The sequence below is a fragment of the Plectropomus leopardus genome, chromosome 7 (genome assembly GCF_008729295.1).
Source record: "Plectropomus leopardus isolate mb chromosome 7, YSFRI_Pleo_2.0, whole genome shotgun sequence".
Taxonomy (NCBI): domain Eukaryota; kingdom Metazoa; phylum Chordata; class Actinopteri; order Perciformes; family Serranidae; genus Plectropomus; species Plectropomus leopardus.
In genome coordinates this window covers 24654776-24677793 of record NC_056469.1, presented here as the reverse complement: position 1 = coordinate 24677793, position 23018 = coordinate 24654776, and the positions used below count along the sequence as shown (strand labels likewise).

The 23018-nt window shown below is 42.7% G+C and overlaps 1 protein-coding gene across 1 annotated transcript in view; it reads right to left on the bottom strand.

The window, feature by feature from the left end:
* fam131bb (family with sequence similarity 131 member Bb) overlaps positions 1–14845 on the bottom strand; it is a 31682-nt gene extending 16837 nt beyond the window's left edge. The window contains exons 1-2 of the mRNA XM_042489436.1: positions 14744–14845; positions 1903–1940 (exon numbers count right to left, since the gene is read on the bottom strand). Of these exons, the coding sequence (XP_042345370.1) occupies positions 1903–1940; positions 14744–14771 (66 nt within the window). The 5' untranslated portion in view covers positions 14772–14845. The remainder of the gene's footprint in view (positions 1–1902; positions 1941–14743) is intronic.
* Positions 14846–23018: the final 8173 nt, after the last annotated feature.

The following is a 23018-nucleotide window of genomic DNA, read 5'->3' as shown; positions in this document are numbered from 1 at the left end:
TACCAGGGTGGTGTTCACTATCTCTCATCAGCCACATGCAGCATGTATCCAGATAGCTCGTGTTAATCGATCTCGGCCTCTTCCTGTTCCTTTCTTTACACTCTCTTTTTCTTGTAATGCTATTTTTTGCTCCCACTCCCTCGCTCCTCTATCTCTTTCTTCCTCTCCCTCTGCAGAAGGCGGTCTGATGAGAGATTTAACACACTTGAGTGGTAGAGCTGGGCCCCTTAAAGAAGCTTTTCCTATGTTGCTTCCAATAGCCCTGACAATGCTGGTGTGTGTGTGTGTGTGTGTGTGTGTGTGTGTGTGTGTGTGTGTGTGTTTTCCCTCTCCGGAGGACCGAAGGGCATTTTGGGGCACAGTTCATAAATAAATGATGGAATCAGTCCACAGTGCATTTGGTGAAAAAGTAGTTCTCTACATTTTAGTCCAAAATGGTTCCCGCTCCTGTGTCCTGTCTCAGAGGGATCAGGTTTAGAGCACGGGATCAGTAAAGCAGCGGGAGAGGAGAGGAGGAGGTAAAAGGAGATAGTAATGGTGTGTAAGAGAAAGAGAGGGTGATGTCGCTGCTGTTTGGCTTTGAACCAGCTCTGAGCAGCGACTCTGCCGGATGGACATCAAGCACCAGACGTCAAGAACAACAACTATCAGTACGTTTACATGATGTTCGAAAAAGTCTAATTATTGCGTTAAACTGGACTTTTAAAATATTTGTTAACATGTTGAATGAAATTGCACTTAATTGAATTTCTCAAAGTCGGACTAACACATTCTCGCATGCATGCACACGCATGCTCCTAGTTGCCGCATTATTTGTGAGGGGGGAAAGAGGTGCTGCAAAACAGGTCAGGTATTTAAAAAAAAAAATAATTGTGGCTTGGGTGAGGGACATACGACTTTAAATGGTAGTATTTTGTATTAATTTTACATTAAAAAAGTCACACCGCAGCCACCCCCCTCCTCTGATAAAAAAAGTACAGTCCCATAACAGAGGCACGGACGCTAAGCTTTGCACTGCAGTGGACGGGGCTGCAGCAAAACATATTATAGCCAAATTAAAAAAAAAGTTTAAGTGTACATTACATTTGAATATTTGCTCCCTTTTACCTGCCATAACAGCTGATCGAGGCCGCATTAGAGCAGCAACTTTGCCGTTCAGTGGGGTAAAATGTTTTTAAGAAAATGGCTTCAAATCTCCGTCAGTAATGGCTGTCTTACAGCAAGGTAAAGAGGTGAAAATATTCTAAATATAGCATTTGCCTGAACTGATATTGATCTTTTAAGTGGGCCTATTCAGGTGGCTTAAAACTACTCAGTGCAGGCAGAGTTTGCTCAGCTCAGTTTGATAATATGTACCTGACACAGTGGTTTTCTAACCTAAAGTTACTGTAGATAAACAGGTGTGATTGTGTTTTGGTCTGTAGTTACCAGCTGAAGGGGGGCATATCGCCACCATCTGTGGTGTAGTCGGACAAACTTCTGTCAGTAAATGGATTCTCCCCCGGTGCATGTATACTGGGACAAGGACAGTAGTCCAATAAACTGGCCTAATCGAGCTGTAACCGTAGCTCCACTTATCTGTGCATGTAAACGTACTGAATGAGCCAACCACACCAGCCTTCAGCCTTCCAGCTACGCCACCTCATCTTGCGCGTGGGGAGGTGTAGTGGAAGTTAAGTGACTGACACTGACATGATGTTTGCGCTACGTCACTACTCTACTGGCATAAGCGCTGGCGCCTTTAGTTACAGGGAGCTAGTGGAGTGAGCTGCTGCAGCTCATCATGTAGCTGCCTGTGTTTTTTCTAATCAGCCGCCATGTTGGTTCCTCAGGTGGAGTGACAGCAGTCCACCGTCAGAGGAAGTCAACAAGAGGGATGAGCCAGAGGAACTGAAGACTTACCTGCTCCCCATCCTTCTGGACTGGCACGCCATCTCCCGCTGAGAGCAGAGGAAAGGAACAAACAAGAGAGAAGTAAGTTATGTTTTTGTTCTTTTATTTTTGTGTTTTAGTCACTTCTCAGTCAAATCACACAAGAAGCCGTGCTTCCACAAAATGTTCTTTAACCTAACAACACTACTTTCATGAAACTTTGACTAAAGTTCAATGACGATGATGTTTTCTCTTTTGTTCTGCGTTTCTTCTGCTGTGGGTGAATTTCTGCGATTTAATCATCTCTTCCCTTTTCCAACAATGTCAAAGTTACATCATTTTTTTCCCACTTTATTATGAAAATATGCTTTGATACTTTCCACCAAAAGAACAGCGAACACACACACACACACACACACACAAAATCTTGTACTTCTATCTTTATGAGGACCCTCATTGACATAATGCATTTTCTAGCCCCTTAACCATAACAACTAAATATTAATGTATCTTAACTAAAACAGCCCTTTAAAAAAGTGAGGACTGGTCAAAATGTCCTCATGTTCCAAAAACATCCTCAACCAGTACACACACATGCACACAAACACGCATGCAGACGCGCGCGCACACACACACACGCACAAACAAACAAAATATAGTTTTTCATAAATCAACAATAGTAAACACACTATCAAATAAAATAAAATAAAAATACCAATTAACTAACTAGATTAGGTTTTCTGTCAAATCTAGCAGGTTATCCCAAACTTTTTAAAAATGTGTGTGCATGTGTGTACCTTACTGGCTAGCTCATCACCACCACTTTGCACTTTGCTCTTGCTCTTGATTACTGCTGAATGAGGATGGTGTTGTTGTGGAAGTGCAGCACGTACCCTCTGGTGTCTCCCTGGTTAACACCGTTAGCTCTGTCAGCACTATTGCTATTGTTTAGCGTTGGTATGGAGTGTCTGGACAACTTATACTTAATGAATTTTGCATAGACCCCCTTTTATATTGAACAAAAACATTTGACTAGTAACACATATTCTTTCCTTGCAGTCCTCATCAGTTTAAAAATAAATAAAGTATGAGTCAAAAGACTATTGGGCTGGCTGATAATCGGAGTTGATATTTGGCACTTTGCCAGTTATCTATATTGCCATTTAATTTTAATGATCGCCAATAAAATTAATCAAAAAGTGCAAAGAAAGTGTCAGCATAGGAGGAACTTTTACTTTGTAAAACCTCAAGGAGCTATTTTCATTTATTTATTCAATTTTATTACATTTTTACTTGACTTTATTAAAAAAAACATTGCTGTGAACTGTATGTTGATGTTTTGTACATTTGCTAAAGGCATTTAAACAAGGTTTTGCGTTGGAGTTTGTAATATTCCAAATTATAAATATTGACAGAAAGATTTTCATTTTTATTGTAAATGCATATCGGTTCCAAATATCGGTTATCGTCTCATTAACTGCTAATAATTGGTATCAGCCCTGAAAAACCAATATCGGTGGACCACTAAAATAAAGATCACTTTGCCATTTTATAAGCTTTTTTATGCATAACAATCAGATTGAATGTAAGAGATCAGCCCCTTTTATCCCCTTTAACCCGGATTTATTTGCATTCACGATTCTAACGTCGCCTCCTCTGTCACCACCATGACTACCAAGAGTTTCCATCAACCACCTGCAGGCATTTCTCCTCGACCAGGAGAGGAGCCTTTATATGAGCCAGAGTCTTTCCCTCCTTAATGAACTTCCTCTACATGTAAATGGCACCTGAATTTCACTTAATAATGCTCAACAAAGAGTCAGCGGCAGATCGTACACACCGCCATCCTTCCAGCACACTGCAGATAGGAGTCATCTGAAATAGACGCTCTCTGTTGGATAAATGAACGTTATTATCCCTCCTCTTTCCTTGCTGTCCAAATCCTAATTAAAACATTGGTTTAATTAGGGAGACTGTACTGGTAATGGAGTTTAAACACAGCTTCAGTCTCTAGGTGCCTGTACTCTGTATCAGAGGGTCTCTGTGTGTTTGTGTGTGTGTGTGTGTGTGTGTGTGTGTGTGTGTGTGTGTGTGTGTGCGCGCATGTAACTCTGAGGGGCTCACTCCTGTATCAGCAGTCTGTGTGTGTGTGTGTGTTTGTGTGTGTGTGTGTGTGTGTGTGTGTGTGTGTGTGTGTGTGTTTGCACGTGTGTTACTGAGCCAATCATGTTTTTCCACAGCTGCATTTGGCAGTCATGAGCGATTCCTCAGCAGCTCTGAGAAAACACTGAGAGTTGTTGGCTCTCCGGATGTCCAGTGATGTCTGTGACCCACTGACCCAGTGATTCAGAAACATCAGCTCCGCTCTGTCTCTGTTGGGCTCTCAGATATTACCCTTCCCTCTGAACTCCATCCAGTCGCATCAGATCACTACGAGGGCAGGAGACGAGGGACACACTTCATTCCAGAAATTGACCCCCCTTTACTTGCACAGGGAAGGGTGTGCCAGCTACAAATAAGGACCACCACGCTTCATTTGGACAGTTAATACCGCACTCAAACCTGGGGATCTTCTCATTTCAGGGCTCCTCTGTTGTAAAGATTGTACAAGTATCATTATATTCTATCTGAGGAGTTACTTTCAGGAGTGATTGAGTGCTTTGTTTCCCATTTAGTTCGACCCAGTTTCCCTTAACCCACTTTGTGTATTCCTCCCAAAGTGTTCCTTGTGTTTCCCTAAATACCACCCCACATCACCACTGAAGGTACACAAAGTCCCTGTATGCATAAATAGCTGTTTGGTTGTACATCACCTAAGTAAATTTACCTTAAAGGGAGACGTAACCAATTTTATGTTTCAATGTCCTAGTCCGTGTGGACTACACAGCCTTTAAAACATCACCTCAGTATCTCTGCTTTTGACTATACAGTACATTTCTGACAAAACATCTAAAAAATTGGGGGTGTTGAGTTTAAGCAAAGATGCTTTGTATCAAGCTGAACCAGTGGTATAAAATGGCATACACTTCCTGTCTCCGAAGTACGTACAGTTGCATTTCCCCCTGTAGTGAACGCTTTGTGGATGGATGAAAGCAGATTTTAAAAAAAACAACAAAAAAACACTTGATACAGCATAGATTTAATGTTTGCACCTTATTTTGCCACTTGTTTTTATCTGATAGCTTTATCTCTGATATCATCCCAGTACAAGATCATATCAGTTGTTGCCAGATCTGGCTGGAGTGTGAGACAGAGACGGGTCTTGGAAAAAAGTTAATTTTCTCCTGGTTTGTCTGTCTGAAAACGCCATTTTTTTGTGGCTGAATGTTGAGAAGATTTGTGGCTTTCAAAAAAAAGGTGTTCAGTCTTTACTGCAGTGACTATGGGGCAAAAGAATCACTAAATAGACTTAGGACCTGCCATTTGTCCCTTAAATGGGCAGGGCAGCAGCGAAACCCATATGACACAGATATAGGATATAACTCCAAAGTGCATTGTCCCATTTCTAAACTGTCTTGGGTTTGAGACATGACCGTTTACAGGAAGGGTTCGGTGAAAGATGCTAGAGATGTAGTAATAAACTACTGCTGGAGTGTCACTTTAATAAGGAATACTTGTTGGACATTCAGTTAATTTTTTTTATAGAGCCCAATATCACAAATCACAATTTGCCTCAAAGGGCTTTACAACCTACGACATTGCTCTGCCCTCGAAGTAGATAAGGAAAAAACTGCCCCCAAGAAAGCCCTTTAACAGGAAAAATATTTCAAAGTTGGATGAAACTGGTCAAAAGAATGTCCAAAATCTGATTTTAACCATATTCTCTCTAGTTTTAGGTGTAAAGAAATGCTCCTTATACAATATCCCTTCATGAAGCATTATAGCCCATAAAGCTCTAGCTTGCTATTATCAGTTTTCAGTGTTTGATTTGATGTAAGATAGTGAGCCAAACATTGTTATGCTCACTGATGTGAAAGACCTAAAAGTAAAACACAACATCACTTTTAGCTTGAGAATATTTCATACCGTGAAGCTCTATTTAGGCTGTTTTGGAGACATAATGTACTTTACTTTAAGCAACTTAACTTGTGTGACAAATTAAAACACACCATTCAAGGGCAAATCCCAGCCCCAGTCCCAACAAATGCCACTGCCAATTGTTTTTACAGTCTAAGCGTTTTAACTCTGTTTAAGGGCACTAACAGCAGCTTTTGACAGAACTCCCCGCTCTGCTGCAAATCCACCTTTTTGCTATCAAACTGTGCACGGCTGTGTGAGTGCGAACAAAGTGTTCCCTGAAAAAGAAAGCAGCCAAACTACCCTGGTTGCCCCCGAAATTGCAGAAATAAAGAAACCACTTTGCATGAGGGCTTGCCATTGTCAGAGAGTGTGGACACATTTACATTCAAGAGCCACTTTCACTATTAGAAATAAACTCTGTGTGACCTCAGAAGGATTAGTCAGACGCGTTTGATTTTTGGCGCTGTGGAGTGTCGGTGTGAGGTGCTTACTTATGGGCTGATATCAGTTAGATAGAGAGATGCCTCATTTTCTGCCTGGGTGAGAGATACTGTCCCACATTTTCCCCCATCCGTGTTAACAATCTGCCTTGCAAACACAAAATCTACATGAATGTATATACACACACACACACAGTATGATACATGGGGACACACACAATGCCACTCCCTCTCGTCCTCTGTTTCTCCCCCTCGCTTTGGCTCTCTCAGTGTCTCTCGTCTGCATCCCACAGCCTCGTTTGGCCAATTAGTAGATCAGCAGTCACTCTCTCCACATGAATCACAATATGGCTCAAGAGTTTTCTGGACTGCAGCAGTACAAACTCCCACAGGGAAGCCCTCCAGCCTTTACACAGCAACGGACCAGAAACATTAAGTACAGTGTGTGTACGGTTGTAGCTGCATGTAAATGATAGTGTGTGTGTGTGCCTCGTATGAGATTACATCAAAGCCTGTGCTATTTGTGAAGCGAGCCACGAGGGTTTGGATGTCCATATCATGCTGTGATTACTCAGAGTTGTTTGTTGATCTTAAAATATCTATATAGATGATGGGTCAGTAGTCATTATCCAGGATCTCAGTGGTTTCTTAAAGAGATACTTCGCTGATGTTCAACCAGCTTTGTACAATGTTGGTAATGCGTGGAGATGAACTGTTGCAGTGGACAGATATCCCTCTTCACTCAGCAGAAAAACTCCCTCAAATATGTCAGTTGGAGGAGTTGGGATGTTGCTCATTTTCCGCCCCTGTCACTTTCTCTTAAACTCAGACTGAAATCTGATCAAATGGTAAAACTAAGCAGCGCTGATTGAATATAAATCAAGATTACGTTACTGCACTGCCTTTTCTAAAATGTTTTCAGAAATGTATTTTAACGCCCCATTTCGCTGTAATTGTGAGAGTTTCTGAATCGGAATTGGGCGCCACTCTGTTTCCTGCACCGTGAAAATGGATGCAGAATAAATAAAACTCAAACAGTAAAACTAGGCAGTTCTGATCAAATATATACCAAAATTCTGTCACTGAGTTGCATAGTTCTTGCCTCAAATGTTCTCAGTCATGTTTTGGTTAAATTCTTACTGTTTAACTGTAACATAAGAGCGTTTGTCACCAGCCGGCTGCCATTGTTTCACAGGGACCGTTCCACAATGCGTCTGAGTTATAGCATTCTGGTAGTTGTAGGTTTTTTCTGTTTTCTCTGTTCATGTAGCACCAATTTCAAAACTATTTACGTCTTTCTACTGCAGAGATGGAACAGTTTTATGTAAGGACCCTAATGGTGAAATACTTCTTTAAGTGACGCTGTGTATTTCTGCACCCGGGTTAGCTGATGCTCTTGAGCTCTCAGCAACACAGTAAGCGAATGCGTAATTCTGCTCCTGAAGAGGCAGACAGGATCCCTCCTTGAGGAAACAGCAACAACAACAGAGCACATGACCAGAGCTCTGAGCCAGCTTTTTCTCCCCTGGCGCTCTCCCTCCTCCCACACAGCGGTGCAGCGCTGGATACCCCCCTGCGGTCATAGGGGAGCCAGGCTTTGCTCAGCCGAGGGGAAGGAGCGAGAAGGAGTCAGGGAGGGAGGGCAGGGAGACGGAGGAGGAAAAAAAAAAGAGGGAGCAGCGCGGCCGTGCGTAACGAACAACCACAGATCTGCAGCGGCTGCACTGTCAACTCCAGCTCTGACTGTAGTGGCTTGACGGCTCGTGCTGAAGTGGGAAGCGTTTGACCGTCATCTGTCTTTTTGTACTCCCAATGCCCTGCAGCAACAACGCCTAAGAACCAAGGGGGAGCTCGGTGCTTGTTTACCATGACAGCTGCAGTAGGGCTGGTTGCCTCGATGGGGCACTGGTTTGGATAGCAGCCCTCTTGCAGCGATATGTGCAGATGCCGGGTTACTGAGCTCCAGAGTTCAGCAGCAACACAGCTGAGGACCGGAGCCCAGATGGTTGGAGAGTTTGGTCGAGGAGAGATCGAGCCAAGTGTGTCTCAGGATGTACGCATACAGGGGCTGCTACTGACACTTAAACAGATACTCAGGCACAGCATGAGCTACTGCCATTAACTTGGTGAAATGGCATTCCCAATCTACACGCCTCTGGCCTAACATGCCTCATTAATCTGCTCAGGCATGAATGTGGCTGCCATCCTGTGCAGATCTCCATCACTGATACAGGATAAAGAGGCTGCAGCAGTCACTGAGTGTCGTATCTGCATATCTACAGCATGTAGTATCCTGGCACAGACAGCTGCATCATCCACCTGATCACTTCCATAAACATCTTAATGGCCTGCTAAATATGTAATGAATAATATTTAGATCAAGGGAAGAAAGCCTTTATACAGCAGACAGCATGTTGTATGCAGCAAATCTTTACTTTCTTGCTTCTTGGTATTCATTCCCGCCTCTGAGAACGTGGCCTTTTTCCTTATCAGCACTGAAGTGGTTAGTAGCTGCAGATAACACAGAGACAACCAGAGCTGGTTTGTGCACTAATGTAGAGTGCACCCACAAATGCACATAAATTCACACAAACTCTGACACAGATCAAATTGCAGAGATGAAATTCTCTCTTTCACAGCATTATGTTTCAATTTCATAACACACTCTGCGGCTGAGTCACATTGTTTACAGAAACGCCTGCCATCAAGTGCCCACACACAGGCCTCTTATTTCTGATCTGCCACATACAGGCTTGAAGATGCTATAAGAAGGCAAGAATATACACATACATATATACATTTTAATCAATCCTCCTCCCATAATGATCCAAGCTCGTATCTGGCACCCAGTGACAAGACAAACCATAAAGAAATGACACATAAATCTGCAGGTAAAGACCCAGTGCTATACACGCCACACTGGAGTCCTTGGGTGCACACACGCACGCACACATACACACACCCTGGCACACACTCACACAGGTAAGGGTCATGAGATCCCCCCTTGTCTCTGAGGTACTACATCACTGACTCATTCACCTTGAATGTGTTCATGTGTGCAAGGCTTTTCCACCTGGACAGAAGCCAATCAATCAGCCTCCACCTCAGTCTGCCACATTTTCCAGTTCACAGACGGACTGCAAACTGGCTGATGCGGGACGCGGTGTCAGGTGTTGAGTGAGTGTGTGTGAATGCACAGTGTATGCGGGGGTGTTTTAGTTTTTTTTAATTTAATGACAGGGAATCCCACTCTGTAGTGCAGTGGCAAAAACAGATTGATGGGACAAAGTGGTGCAGCAACAGCGGTGCCTATTTGATATATTTACACCCACACATGGGCCTATGGGCATATAAATATAGCAGCAAGAGCGCAATCATACGAGAGGCGGGTGAAAACTTGAGGTCATTCATAGATCCATGCATGAACACGTACATACGTGTGAACATGCATGCATACAAGCTGGGTACTGTTTGCAATGTTTCAAAATTAGCTATTTGATTTTCAGTTTCTGAGTTTATCAAAGGTGGGATAGTCAAGTAATGCTGCATTTACATGGGACTCGTGAGTTCTTGTTTATGACATGAGAAGTTGTGCACAAAGTGATTGATTTGGAACTCTCACAGTACGCAGTAACACAGGAACAGGAACACAGTAAACAATCCCATTTGAACTGCGTTTCTTCTCAAGTCTTACAAGTCCCAAGTCAAAACAGACAAGCCCCAAATCAAGTATCAAGTCAAAACAATTAAGTCCTGAATCAAGTCTGAATTAAGCCCCAATTCAAAACAGGCAAGACTCAAATCAAGTCACAAGTCGAGACTGACGAGTCTCACGTCGGAACAAGCAAGTACTGAATCTAGTCCCAAGTCAAAGTCCTACACTTTGAGTCCTAAACAAGTCATAATGTGCTTTTCATCAAATTTAATGGCACTTCAACAACAGAGTAGTAATATATTAAATTTACAAAAATTGTGAATTTTGAATTTTTAAAATTTTTTTTCTATACTTATTTGTTAAAACAATTTTGTTGGAAGTTGTTGCGGCTCTGTAATTCTGGCACATATGTTTTGTATAGTGCAGTGCATTTTTTGTTGGCCACCACATAGTTTTTATATGCAAACTGAATTATCTTTGGTATCATTTTTAGCACTCAGTAACATAACTCGGGTCTTTGTGGTTAGGGTTAGGGTTAGTGTGGTTAGGGTTAGTTTAGTTGCAAGTCTTTGATTTTGCCAAGTCCAAATTCATCAAAATTATGGATTTCAAGTCACGTGACTCAAGTCCACACCTCCTGTTTATCAATACAAAAACGTTCCTTTTTTTCAGTATCTTAAGAAATATAAACTTAATTTTTCACAATTTCCTTTATACTTCATCAAAAGAAGTCAACGTTTTCAAATGTTAAATAACTACACACACGCTGCTGCACAAGAATCTTACTAAAATAAAGTCCAAAATTAGCAAAATTATGATTCAAGTCTGGAACTGTCTGATCGAACAACAAGTAAACAAAATTATGAATATGACTAAAAATTCAGCGCCACTTTATACGCTTTAGATACTCTGTGCTAAAAACACACACACACAGAGAATCAGCTATTAGTTACTGAATCAGTAAGTGGTTCATGAGTGGTGTGGCACCTTACCAAAGCTAACTTAGAGAAAGAGAAGAGAGACTCTGCTGAGCGGCGGCACAAACAGGTGAGAGTTGTCATAATGTCCCACATTCATATCTATAATTTCACCGCTGCAGCCTGACCCACAACAGTTATCTTCACACTGCACACAATGCCCTGAATTACTCAGTGATGAATGTTTCCCAGCACTCACATGTGGCCTATAGTGTGGCCAGGTAACTGGATACACAACAAATGTTGCTGAATGCTTTTAGCACAATTATGGGTAACAGCGTTATCAACACTACTTCTCGAAATGTGATCAGCATCATGGTGCCTGCAACAGCATTTCTAACACTGTGTTTGGCAGCTGTGGAAATTTGCTCTCAATGAAGCATACATAAGCTGTGTACTGCACACATATGAGCTGAGTCACCGACAAAAAATACAGCCGGTTGTGATTTTGCCGTAGATCTCGCTGCCTTCTCCTCGCTGATGAGGCGAAGAAGAATGTGCACCTCCCATCGACTGCTTCTCAAGGCCTTTTGCTCTCTGAAGGGGTGATGGATGCAGACATCTCATCCACAGTACATCACCGTGTCACCTGACTCAGTAGCAGGAGTGGTGAGGGGCAGCCGAGCCAAAGCAGATGTTAAAAGGGTCAGTGTAAAACATAACCAAAATAACCATTAAAAAGGCTGCGGTTTAGTTTAAACATTGGGGTTCGAGTCTGAACATACCAGAAAATAAGCATTTATGACACCCACACTTTTTTTCAAGATAATCTCCACAAATAAACACTAATTTTAGGATTTTAAGGCCTAACTGCAGTCACCAAAAGTAAAAAGCCAAGTTAGGCTACAAACGAACTACACTGCTGTTGCATTGCCGGCGCTACAAGGCTGTAAAGTCACACTCAGCGTGGCTCGGCATGGGCTGGTGTCGGGGTTTTTTTAGTCTCATTTAGCCACATGTTAGCAACCGCCTTTTTGAAGACACTCTTCAAAGTTTGCGAGTCAGGTATTTTACTGACATATTTTATGTAGTAGAACAAAACGTGAAAGTCTCTCAAGCTTGTGTTTCCTACAGACCTTATATCAGACGTCTAACCAAAAAATCCATTCAAAATACCCATTGACTTTGAGATGAGAGAACTGGAGGTACAGAAATTCAAACTCATTTGCGGGTTTAAGGACTCATCATTGGGGTTCTCTATATGTGAAAAAAAGGCACCACATATTGATTTATTGTTAGCTAGCTCACATGATTGCAGGATTCCTGGGTTACAGTTAGCCTATTGTTTGTGTTGTGTACTGTAAACTAAATTAGAAAGGCAATTTTAGTTAGCTATTAAAATGTTGGATTCGTGTAAATGTGTATTTTCAGTCACATTTCACTTTTGGAAAACAATGAAACAATAAAACTTTAAATTATCAAGAGGTAATTTGGTGGCCGCTACTGCAGTAATTCTTAGGACCCCCGTAGGGGTCATAGAGCCTCTTCTGAAGACCCAGGTTTTTAAATGAACAAACCCTGGTACCCCAGTGCTCATTTTCCAGTCAGGTCTGAATTAACAGCCATAAACTCACACACCAACTCTCCTCACTGCCTGCATGTATCAGTGTCTGCAACACTTGCAGTGATGCTGCTTTTTTATTTATTTTTTTTATTTTTACATCCCGGGCTTCCTGTTTAGATAAATTTAAACCGCCTCTAGTAACAAGTGATATATGGGGTAAAATGTTGTCCTTACAGCGGATAATAAAGGTTTCTGTTAAACATCCTAAATAAAGTCAACTATGCAGTATACTCCCTCAACGTGCTTGGACGAATCACACGGAGGCGCAATTTTTGTCGTACTACAGCAGCGTGTGGGTACAGGTATCCCGGCCTGCCCATGGAGCTCACTCCCATATATGATGGAGCGGGGGGAGATAGTGTTACTGGAGGGCAGACAGATACATCAGGGCTACTCCCGTACAGAGACGGAGCCAGTCCTGCTGCTGCTGCTCCTGTTGATCTCTGCTTGGCAGCGTGGACTGCAGTTGAGAAGGCCGATCAATAGCGCACACTAAAGCCGTCCTCACCCAGGATAAACACAACCACGCCTCGAGACAACTGCCGGTCCCGATGCTTATGAGAGAATCCCAGACTTAAGGCACGCAAGCTGCTTGAAAACACAGTTTATTTACACATTCATGTTAGATTATAACAGCTTGTGATAACGTTTGTATTAAATTAAGTAGATGTTGACTACATGTGACTGACTGGCTACAGTGTGCCTCTTTTTATCCCTGATTAGAAACTGCAATTACCAGAGCAGCCTTATTGAAATCTTAAGCTCTCTCTCTCTGATATAAAGAAAAAGGGAGCATCAGTATTCAGGTGGCTTACAATCAGATTAATGTGGCACTTTTCCAAAACCTTCTGTCCTCTTCAATCACATTTTTTCCAGCAGGGCTTTGTAAGGTCTCCCATCTTGACCTAAGTGTTGACAAAGGATCCTAACCTCCTCTCCTGCTCTCTGCAATGTGTCAAACACTGTAATCTGGACGGCATGAGCTGCCATAACACTGGTTGTACTGTATTCAGTTCACACCTGCTGTCCTAACTGTGTCATAAACTGTAGTACTCTTTCCTCTGCATGTTCATAGATATATATTTAAAATCAAGAATATGCTTTTAGTTAAAATAAGGGGGAAGGCTTTCACAAACACACTGGACTTCCTGTTTGACATTCAAGACCCCTGGAAAGGTTATGCACTTTTCAGAGTGACGTAAAATATTCTGACTGATGCTTTTAAAGAGCCTGACGTGCTAAGTGGCCCATTAATATTTAACAGCAAAAGGAAGTCTGTGTTTATTTTTACCTTTGAGCATGATTCATGCTACATACTAAGACCTGACTAAGCACTGCAACATATTTGCACTACATTCATGCAAACAGTCCCCAAAAATGATTATTTATCCCCCACTTTGCAGCAGCTCCAAACATGTCATGTATCCAGGAAGGTCCTCACCTGAAAACTCCTATCAATCCCACACCCCCTCGCTCGCCTGCACGTATTTGCCCCTCCCTCTCCCCCTCTCTCCATCGCCATCCGTCCGCCTCCCCTCCTCCCCGCCCGCCTGCCTGCGCTGAAATTCTTCCTCTGCTGCTCGTTTCTTTATCCTCCTCTATCCCTATTATTCATGCAAATAATAACAAACTGAGCAAACGCCCCTGACAATGGCATTATCCCGTGTCTCTTTTTCCTCTCTTTCTCCAAGCCATACCGCCCTATAAATAAGCACTATCACAGCGTCTCTCTCTCTCTCTCTCTCTCTCTCTCTCTCTCTCTCCCCTCTCCATCCCTCTCTCTCTGCCTCCTACTCACACACATATACATACTGCCAAACAGCATCATAAATCAAGGGATGGGAGGGAGGGGAGGGGAGTGGGGAAGGTGGGGGATGCAACCCCACACACACACACACACACACACACACACACACACACACACACACACACACACACACACACAGTAGCACATTTTAACACATATTGTCTCTGACATCTTGCCTGTATGCTGTGTACACAGCTTCTGGGACCATACATCTACACCTTGCTTGCTCTGACAGAGAACCAAACATGCACACACACACACATACATATATATAAAGCCGGTCCATACATAGTCTCACCACACAGAAACCCTCGCTCCTGCAAGACCCTCATCCTCCTCCTCACCCCCCCCTCACCCAAACCCCCCTCTAGCCCGCAATGAGAGAGAGGGAAGAGAAGCGGGGCTTACTCAGTCTCCTGGAGCCGATGCATCCCATGGTGTATTCACAAAGGCCCTGGATACAAGCGTGGAAGTGTTACCCAGACTCCGTGCATTCTCCCTCTTCCTCCCTGCGACTCTCTCTTTCTCTCGGCTCTAGCTTCTTTTTCTTGCTCTCCTGTGCTCTCTCTTTTTCTCTCTCCCTCCTGCGCTTGCTCGATCACTCTCTCTCCCTCCCTCTCTCTCTCTCTCTCTCTCTCTCTCCCCCCTGCTCTCTCTCTCCAGTGCAGTGTCTTAGAAGAGATCCGGTTAGTAAGTCAGTATGCCTGAGGGGAATAGATTGGGACTAAATAAAGATGAGAGGAGGCATTATTAGCATTATTTAAAACAGATGTATTTAAAAAAAAAAAAAGGTATCAACATCACTAATATATTACCTGCAATATTAGATATCCAATCTAATTTTCAGCCATTATTACATTATTAGTTACTGGACTGACAATGATGACATGATTGGATAATTTCTAAATGAGAATGCACAGGCATTAATCTAAAGAGAGGTTAAAACAACAATTACATTGACTGTGGGCCTGTTGGGTTGCCACTACAAGATCAATAGCACACTGCCGAGAGTGCCGGGCTGCCATTGTTGTAGATATCTCTGCACTGCCGTAATATTGTTGAGCTAAAATGGGGGATTCTCTCTCTGTCTCCCTCTCCTGTGTGCGCTCAGCCTAACAATGCACTGCAGCGGTTTCCTCGTGCCTCTCTCCTCTCAATCACCCTCCTCCTCCTCCTCCTCCTCCTCCTCCTTCTCTTACACTGATCACTCAAAAAAAAATGCACGCACATACACCAATATTAAACAATCCAGAGGAAAAAAAACAGCAGAGGGTTTTCCTTCTCAGTCAAGCCGCCGCTGCCGAGTCTCCACCTCTTTCTGTGGCGTCTCTCTGTATTGATCCGCCCCTCAGTCATCTCTGCACCTATTTCTCTCTCTGAGTCACATCTTCCTCTATTCACTCTTCTTTTTCTGCTCCCCCTTTGCCTTTCCCTCATCCCCTCTTCCATGGAGAAACAAATGAGAGGAGTGTCTCTTTTACCTCTTTCTCTCTTTCTCTCTGCATCTATATCTGTAACACATCTACACCCTCCACCTTCTTCCTGTCTCACTTCAGTTTCATATCAACACTTCTTTTCGTTTTTTTTTTTTATCCTCCCTCCCTATCTCCTTGACTCCTCTTCTGTCTGGGAAGCCCCCTGCCCTTCTCTCTCTCTCTCTCTCTCTCTCTCTCTCTCTCTCTCTCTCTGCTGATTATAAATTCATGTGTGCTGTTTTCTCATGTGTTTGTCCAGCGAATGACGCAGGAGGCAGTCTGGACAGTGACAAGGTGCATGTGTGGTCACTCACGTTTTGTTGACTTTGCGAGCACTGGGCAAAGAAGACGGAGCACGACAGATGGAAGGACAGAGAGACAAAGACATGGGCACAGATGGGGGGGTGATGGAAAGGAAAGCAAAGAACAGTTGAGTCATGTGCGGGAGAGGTGTGGAGACGATGCTGTGTGAAATAACAATTAACACCCCAGAATGGATGCAGGAAAAAGACAACAATGTAATCACTGAGTTTGAGAATTAAATAGATACAAAAAAGGATGGACTGTAGCAGCAGACATAACAAATAATACATAATATAACCAATCTCTCCACTGTGTTTATATATAGATGCTCTCTCTGTTGGTTTTCCCACCGGGGCAGAGGAGAAGAGGCTATAGGCTGCTGCAGGGGTCAGCTTCACTCGAGGCTGTTGGCTCACATAACCTGAACCTGGTTGGGGAAAAAACACACACACTTCTCCCCTCTGCTACGTGTAATTGCATACTGAGTATACTGTGTTCCCCCCGCCATCTCCCTATTATTATTCGCTATTCCATCTCCATCTGCCCGTCACTCTGTGTAAGTCACTGTCTGTAATCCTTCAGTCAGTCTTTGCACTGCGTTATAATATTTCATGCTTTTTGCCAAAATCCTCGGTTAATCTTGGTGTTTCTGTATCCTGCTTTACCTGTCGTTCTTTGTCATTGATATTTTTTATCTTTGCACATTCTTCTGTGTCAAAGGTAGGATATATTTAAACCTTGTGCACAAACTAGGTCAGATTACTAAGACACAAACACACTCACACACTACAGCTGTAACAGTTAATCAATTAGACCTATTTTGATAATCAGCTGCGTGTTTAAGTCAGCTTGCATGCAAAAATGCTAAATATTTGATGGTTTTAGCTTCTTACAGGGAGACTGCTGTATTTCCTTCTCTTACATCACAATGAGTTAAAAATCTTTTGGTTTAGGACTGTTGGACAAACGATACCAAACATTTTATGATGTGACCTTGAGATCTACTGAATGACAACAATTTTCACTGACTCTCTCATACCTAAACAACAGACTAGGTAGATTTCCACTGATTTCTAAAGAGACATATGACCAACCCCAAAATGACATGTATTACTGTCCTAATGGTTACAATTTAAAAATTGTCCTCAACGTCTTGAAACAGTTGAAATTCTATTCCAAAACTACCTGGTTAGGTTTAGGCATCAAAGCTGTGTGGTAAGGTTAAGGATAAAAGATTAAATGAGTATTTTTATCATTAACATTAACACCAGTCTCCGTGGTAAAAGTCCTGTGTTTGACCCATCCAACAACCCTCCCACGCACTGAAAGGTCACAATTTTAAACGTGTCCTTAAACCTCATGAAAGAGTTGAAGTTCCACTCCAAAAATATGTGGTTAGGTTAGGAAAAACATTAATGTTTGGCATTGAATGAGTATTTTTCTCATTAATGGTAACACCAGTGTCCTGGGTGAAAGTCCTGTGCTTGTTTGACCCTTCCACTACCCCTTCCACCAACCCTATACGGCCATCTCCGATATTTATACAACATTTTGTGGACTTTGTTGCTGTTTGTGCTTCTTCACATCATGTCAACTCCTCCGCTGATCCTCTAATAATAACCATGGCCACTAGAGAACACTGTCTTGCAATAAACGTAAATATGGGTTGTAAAAATCAGTTTAAAGTCGATCTATGTGGATGTTTCTTTTTTTGTGAGAGCAGCTGGATGATTTACAGATCAAGCAATCAAACAATTAATTGAGGACATAAACTTCAAATTAACCAATAATGAAAATAATCCGTAGTTGCAGCCGATCACACTCACTCACTCACATCCATCATATATATACAGAACACCTGTGACAAAGTGGTGATCCATGATATTCACCGTCAATGCGAGACAAGGTCAACCACAGAGGGAAGAAAGTCTTGACACTAATCCCGCTCGTGATACATGAGCCATTCACAGAGATGACTGCCACACACTGTCTTTGTCCGCTCCTTTCTAACTCATCACGTTTCTACACCGATGCTAACAAAGTATGTACAATGACATGAAGGCCGCCTTGCAACACATGACACAGCCCACTTCTATCATGTTGCCGTCAGCACGTCTCTTGTTTTCTTATCAGGGGTGATGATGCTGCGCTGAATTCAAATGCAGCAGCACCTGTTTAATATTATCTTGGGGACCAGCGTACACCTCATTCTTGTAATCAGTGGCTTTCGTGTACCTGTCACTATCTGTCTATCAGCCCCTGACTCCTCTGTAGGTTGCACCTCAAGGATAATGAATAACAGCTTTATTACTGTCTCGTTCAAGATGTTCTGCGCTGATGAATGAAAATGCCTGTTGCCAAAGTCATCCTAAAGGTTAGCAAAGCATTTTTATTTCAAATAAAACCAGCTCAGACTGGTTGAACACCTCAAAAAAAGGTGCTATTATCCCCGTTGTCTCCACTTCGCTGCCCACAGCTCTCAATATCTTTCTTCTGTGCTCCAGTGAACCTAACTGCTGCTAGTGTGTGTTACTATCTGTGTTAATTGGAACCACATGTTACACATCTGCCCTTGAGCAGCCACCAAGTTAGTTAGACGAGAATGTGTGTGTGTGTGTGTGTGTGTGTGTGTTAGGAGGAAGGGAGGTATCTGACAGCCAGCCTGCATTGGGTTTCACATATGAAAAAGGAGAGAAAATATGTGTGGGGATGGAGAAGTGAAGGGGGGTTGGGGGAGTGAGCAGAGAGAGGAGAAGAGAAGGAGAGAAAAAGAGGAAGGGGAGAGAGAAAGATGGGGGAAGTGGTTTGTTGGTGGTTTTTTTGGGTGGGGACGAGGGAGAGATATAAACGTTGTTATAAAAAGAGGCAGCCTCTAATAAGGTGTTCTCTAATGGTTGTGCTTATGTGATTAGCTTTGTTTTAGCCGCTGGGAGATGGAGTTTATGTGTATTATTAGTTGATGCTTTGGGCTGGCAGTTCACCATTTCTAGCATCAGCAGCACACTGTTTTATATTTGTGTGTGGGTGGTATGGAGTCTCTGCACTCACAGTGTGTGTGTTTGTGTTTGTGTATGTGTTTGTGCACTCCAGTTCTTACACAAGGCAAAACCTTGCGTACGAGGAGTTCCCAACTCTCCTTTATTATTTACAATTCTCTTTCCTGCTCTCCTGCAATCACCTCACATTCTCTCTCGCTCCAGCCCTCCTCGTCTAGACCACCACCACCGCTGCTGCCCCGTTTATACCCTCTGATGCTTCTGTGTCCAGCTTCTCATGTGTCCATTCTCCCCAGCAAGCCTATTAGTCTCTCTTAGAGTCATGTCCCTATCAGCACGCCATTCTGTTCTTTATCACATCTGTAGCCGATGTGGATTTACTTGACGTCAAGAGATTCTGAGGGAGTCTACTTCCCTCAAGGCATTTTAGTCTGGCCGTGCACGCCACACAGTAAATATGTGTCAGTCTGACATCTGCTGGGGGAACTGGGGCACTGCAGTCTCACACCGGTTTTGAATGGGAGCCAGTTTGGCAGCAGAGAGATTTTTCCTGTGGGTGCTGCTGAGTTAGGAGACCATGTTCTGCCTCAAGTATGCAGGTTCTCATCCTGTCTGAAGTACGCCTGGAATTTCTGCTTGATGTTTTCTTCTTTGTGGGCACTGCTATTTACCTTGCACCTCCATTGTTGGCTACGTTTTGTGTTTATACTAGAGGTGGGAGAGGATTTCGGCATGCTACATTACAACTTAATCTCACACGGTAAACTTCAAGATCACAAATGAGTTCAAGATGTTGAATTGCACATGGCTCATTCTTGCATTGCACCTGGACATTTGGATCAAAGTTTGCACTTTCTGACCAAACACATTTATCATAAGAATGAACACAGAACTTGGGGAAAGTTGGCAAAGATTTGCTATATTTAAAAGAACATCCAAGACATGTTTTTGACAATAGTTTATAGTGTTTCCACAAAGCATATAGTAATGACATGGAAGACTGACTCTTCTCTCTCCCCAGCTAAGCATTTTGTGAAGGAAACAGCTGTATTCCCTTTGAAAAGATCACAGACAATCTTGGAAAGAGTCTTCTTAAAGGAACTACGCCCATTTTAAAAAATGATGCATGTTATTCCTATGGCTAAAGGCTGTCCAAAAATAGAAAACAAGAACAACTCTATCCCAAATCCAGAAACTAGAATGCTGAAACTCAACTAGATAGACAGCTAGAAGAAGGTTTGCTGCCTACAAACACACAACACAATACACCATTTAAAATGCACTAATGTACAATATACAAGATACAATCATACAAATAAGCAGGAAGGACCAATAAGTTACACAAATAATAAAAGAGCACATTTTATAACGTAGTAGTGTCACCTGTCATTCTGTGTCCATTTCCTGTATAGCATGGGGAATAAATGACTTCTTATAAATGTTCTGACTGATTCTTGGGACCAGTCGGCCAGACGGTGATAACACTGAAAAATGCAACCATCTTTGTTTAAAGGAGCTCTGTGCAAAACTTAGAGTGTATTGTCTGCACACGGTTCTCAACAGTTTCTCAATGCTGCTTTCCTGATATCAGGAGTAGCTACTGCATGAACTTAGCGCAAAGTGACATGATGAGCTTGACAGTGGAAGACATACACGTGCACTAACACCCACACGGAGCTGGACCGGCTTGTCACAACAAAACACAGAGAAGCTCGGATTGCAACACAGAGGTAGCTGTGACTTCATTCTCTCCTAACAATGCCATTACTTCACTATGTTTTTACATAGCAAATTATGGTTTTATGTTATATTAATACTCTAAATATCATATGCAGAGCCTATGACTTAAAGAACCCTCTCTTTTTGTAGGTCTTTGTTGTGTCTTCTTTTGTGACCCTTGTGCATGAAGGCCTGGGTGGGAAGGGCCAAGAGTAGTGTGTTTATTTGTTGGTTTGGTGTATTTTGTGTCGTTTGTGGTTGCAGCATATTTTATCAACAGGGGAAAAGTGGAAAGCAATATAAAGTTTTAACTTCTCAGATAAAGTACAAATCATTTGCTTTGTACAGTTTGCTTTGCCATGCTCATGTTTTTATGGCTTTAACGTGCATTCGCTTGGTCGTTAGCAGTTAAAAACATTTACATCGCATTCAAATGGCTTCCCACTTTTCCTTTGTGGAGAAAATGAGCGTGTCCTGAGAGAGAGCGAGCAAAAGAGAGAGGGAGTCGGAAATGATCCAAGATCAGGTTATTAACTGTGAGCACGGAGGTATTATGAGGCAGGTAGTGACTCACATGAGCAGTAGGAGGTGGAGAGGGAGGAGCGGAAAGAAAGGTGGGAAGGGAAATAAGAGTGCAGCGTGTGGAGGGCAGACTAAGGAATGGAGGGATTTGGGGGAGAAAAGTGTTGAAAAAAAAACGTTCAGCATGTAACCGAGAGAGAGGGAGAGATATGGCACTTTAGAGAGGGAGGGGGAGAGGAGCTGTTCATTCCAAGGTTTGGCTGCATTCCAGGCTGTCTGGCTCTGATTCTGACGGCCTCCTGTTTTTCTTTTTTGTCTCACCTCCAGACTGACCGGACCCTGGAGCTGCCCTCCGCCTGCCTGATCCAAACTTTACACACTTCAGTCCCCACGGCACCACCCGATGTTTGCAGCTGGCTGAAAAGGGCAGGAGAGCATCACACGTGTCATTTCAGCTTCCCCATTCCCGTCACTGGATAGACTGAGCGCAAACTCATGAATTGTCTGGAATTTGGAAGGGCAAAGAGACATTGACCTCTTCTCGCATGTCACCTGCCCGAGAGCCGACGAGCCAGGATGGGGTGCACTTTTTTTTCTCAGCACACACCAGAGCTGCTGTGGAAATATCTGAGTGGAAATTCAACACTTTTTGTCCCAGTGGAAGTGGGGAGAGACTGGAAACATTCCTTGCAGGACAATGGGCTATCAAAGACCCCAATCACCACTCCCTGTAGTTCACAGACATGAATCAGGCAGCAACAGGTTACACAACAGCCTCTGCAGAGGTTTGCATGGAGGAGAACTTTGCCTGGTTTCACAACTTAAATGAAATGCAGCTCCACTGTGACTCAGCCTATCTGTCATATGATGATCTGTAAAGTTGGTGGCAATGTAACCGAGGTGTGAGATGAGTCAGAGTAAAAACTACACACACACAAGTTGAGTTATTTAAAGTCAAATTCAGCCTAAAGCAAAGATAAGATGAAGAAAAACTTTTCTGCAATTGGATAAGATAATTGCAGTTGTTTCCAATCATGTTTGCCATGTTACAGAAATGTGTTAAACAAGAAGTGCTTAAAGTTTTGATTATGTGCCAGTTGAGGCCTGCACAGAAAAACTGCAAAAATATCACTTCCACATTAAACTACCGAGTTATCCACTGAAATGACTAATTTTAGCCGACAGCACTGACGACAGGATGTTGCAACCAGTAGCTTTCTACATTGTTCTTCAATCTGAAAGATACTTGTTGATGCAGTAGCAGAGTAGTGTAATAAATGTAAGCTATTGAAAGTGAAATACTGATGTTTCAGATATAATGCATTCATTTAATGTCACTTTCAGGGGCCACAGAAAATGTTTCTGAAGACCACCATTGGCCTGCCAGCTGCACTTTTAGCAACTACATGTGTTAAAACACAGATAAGGCTGCAACTAATGATGATTTTCATTAATGATTGACCTCTGGATTAAATTCTATATTACTAAATAATGTATGGTCTATTAAATGTCAGAAACTAATCCAAAATCACTGTCACTATGTTCTACAGCCCCGGGTGATGTTATGAAATTGCTTGCTTTGTCCAACTGACACGCCAGTGCCTAAAGATATTCAGTTTATTATCACATAAGATAATGAAAAGCATCAAATTCTGACAACTAAGATAC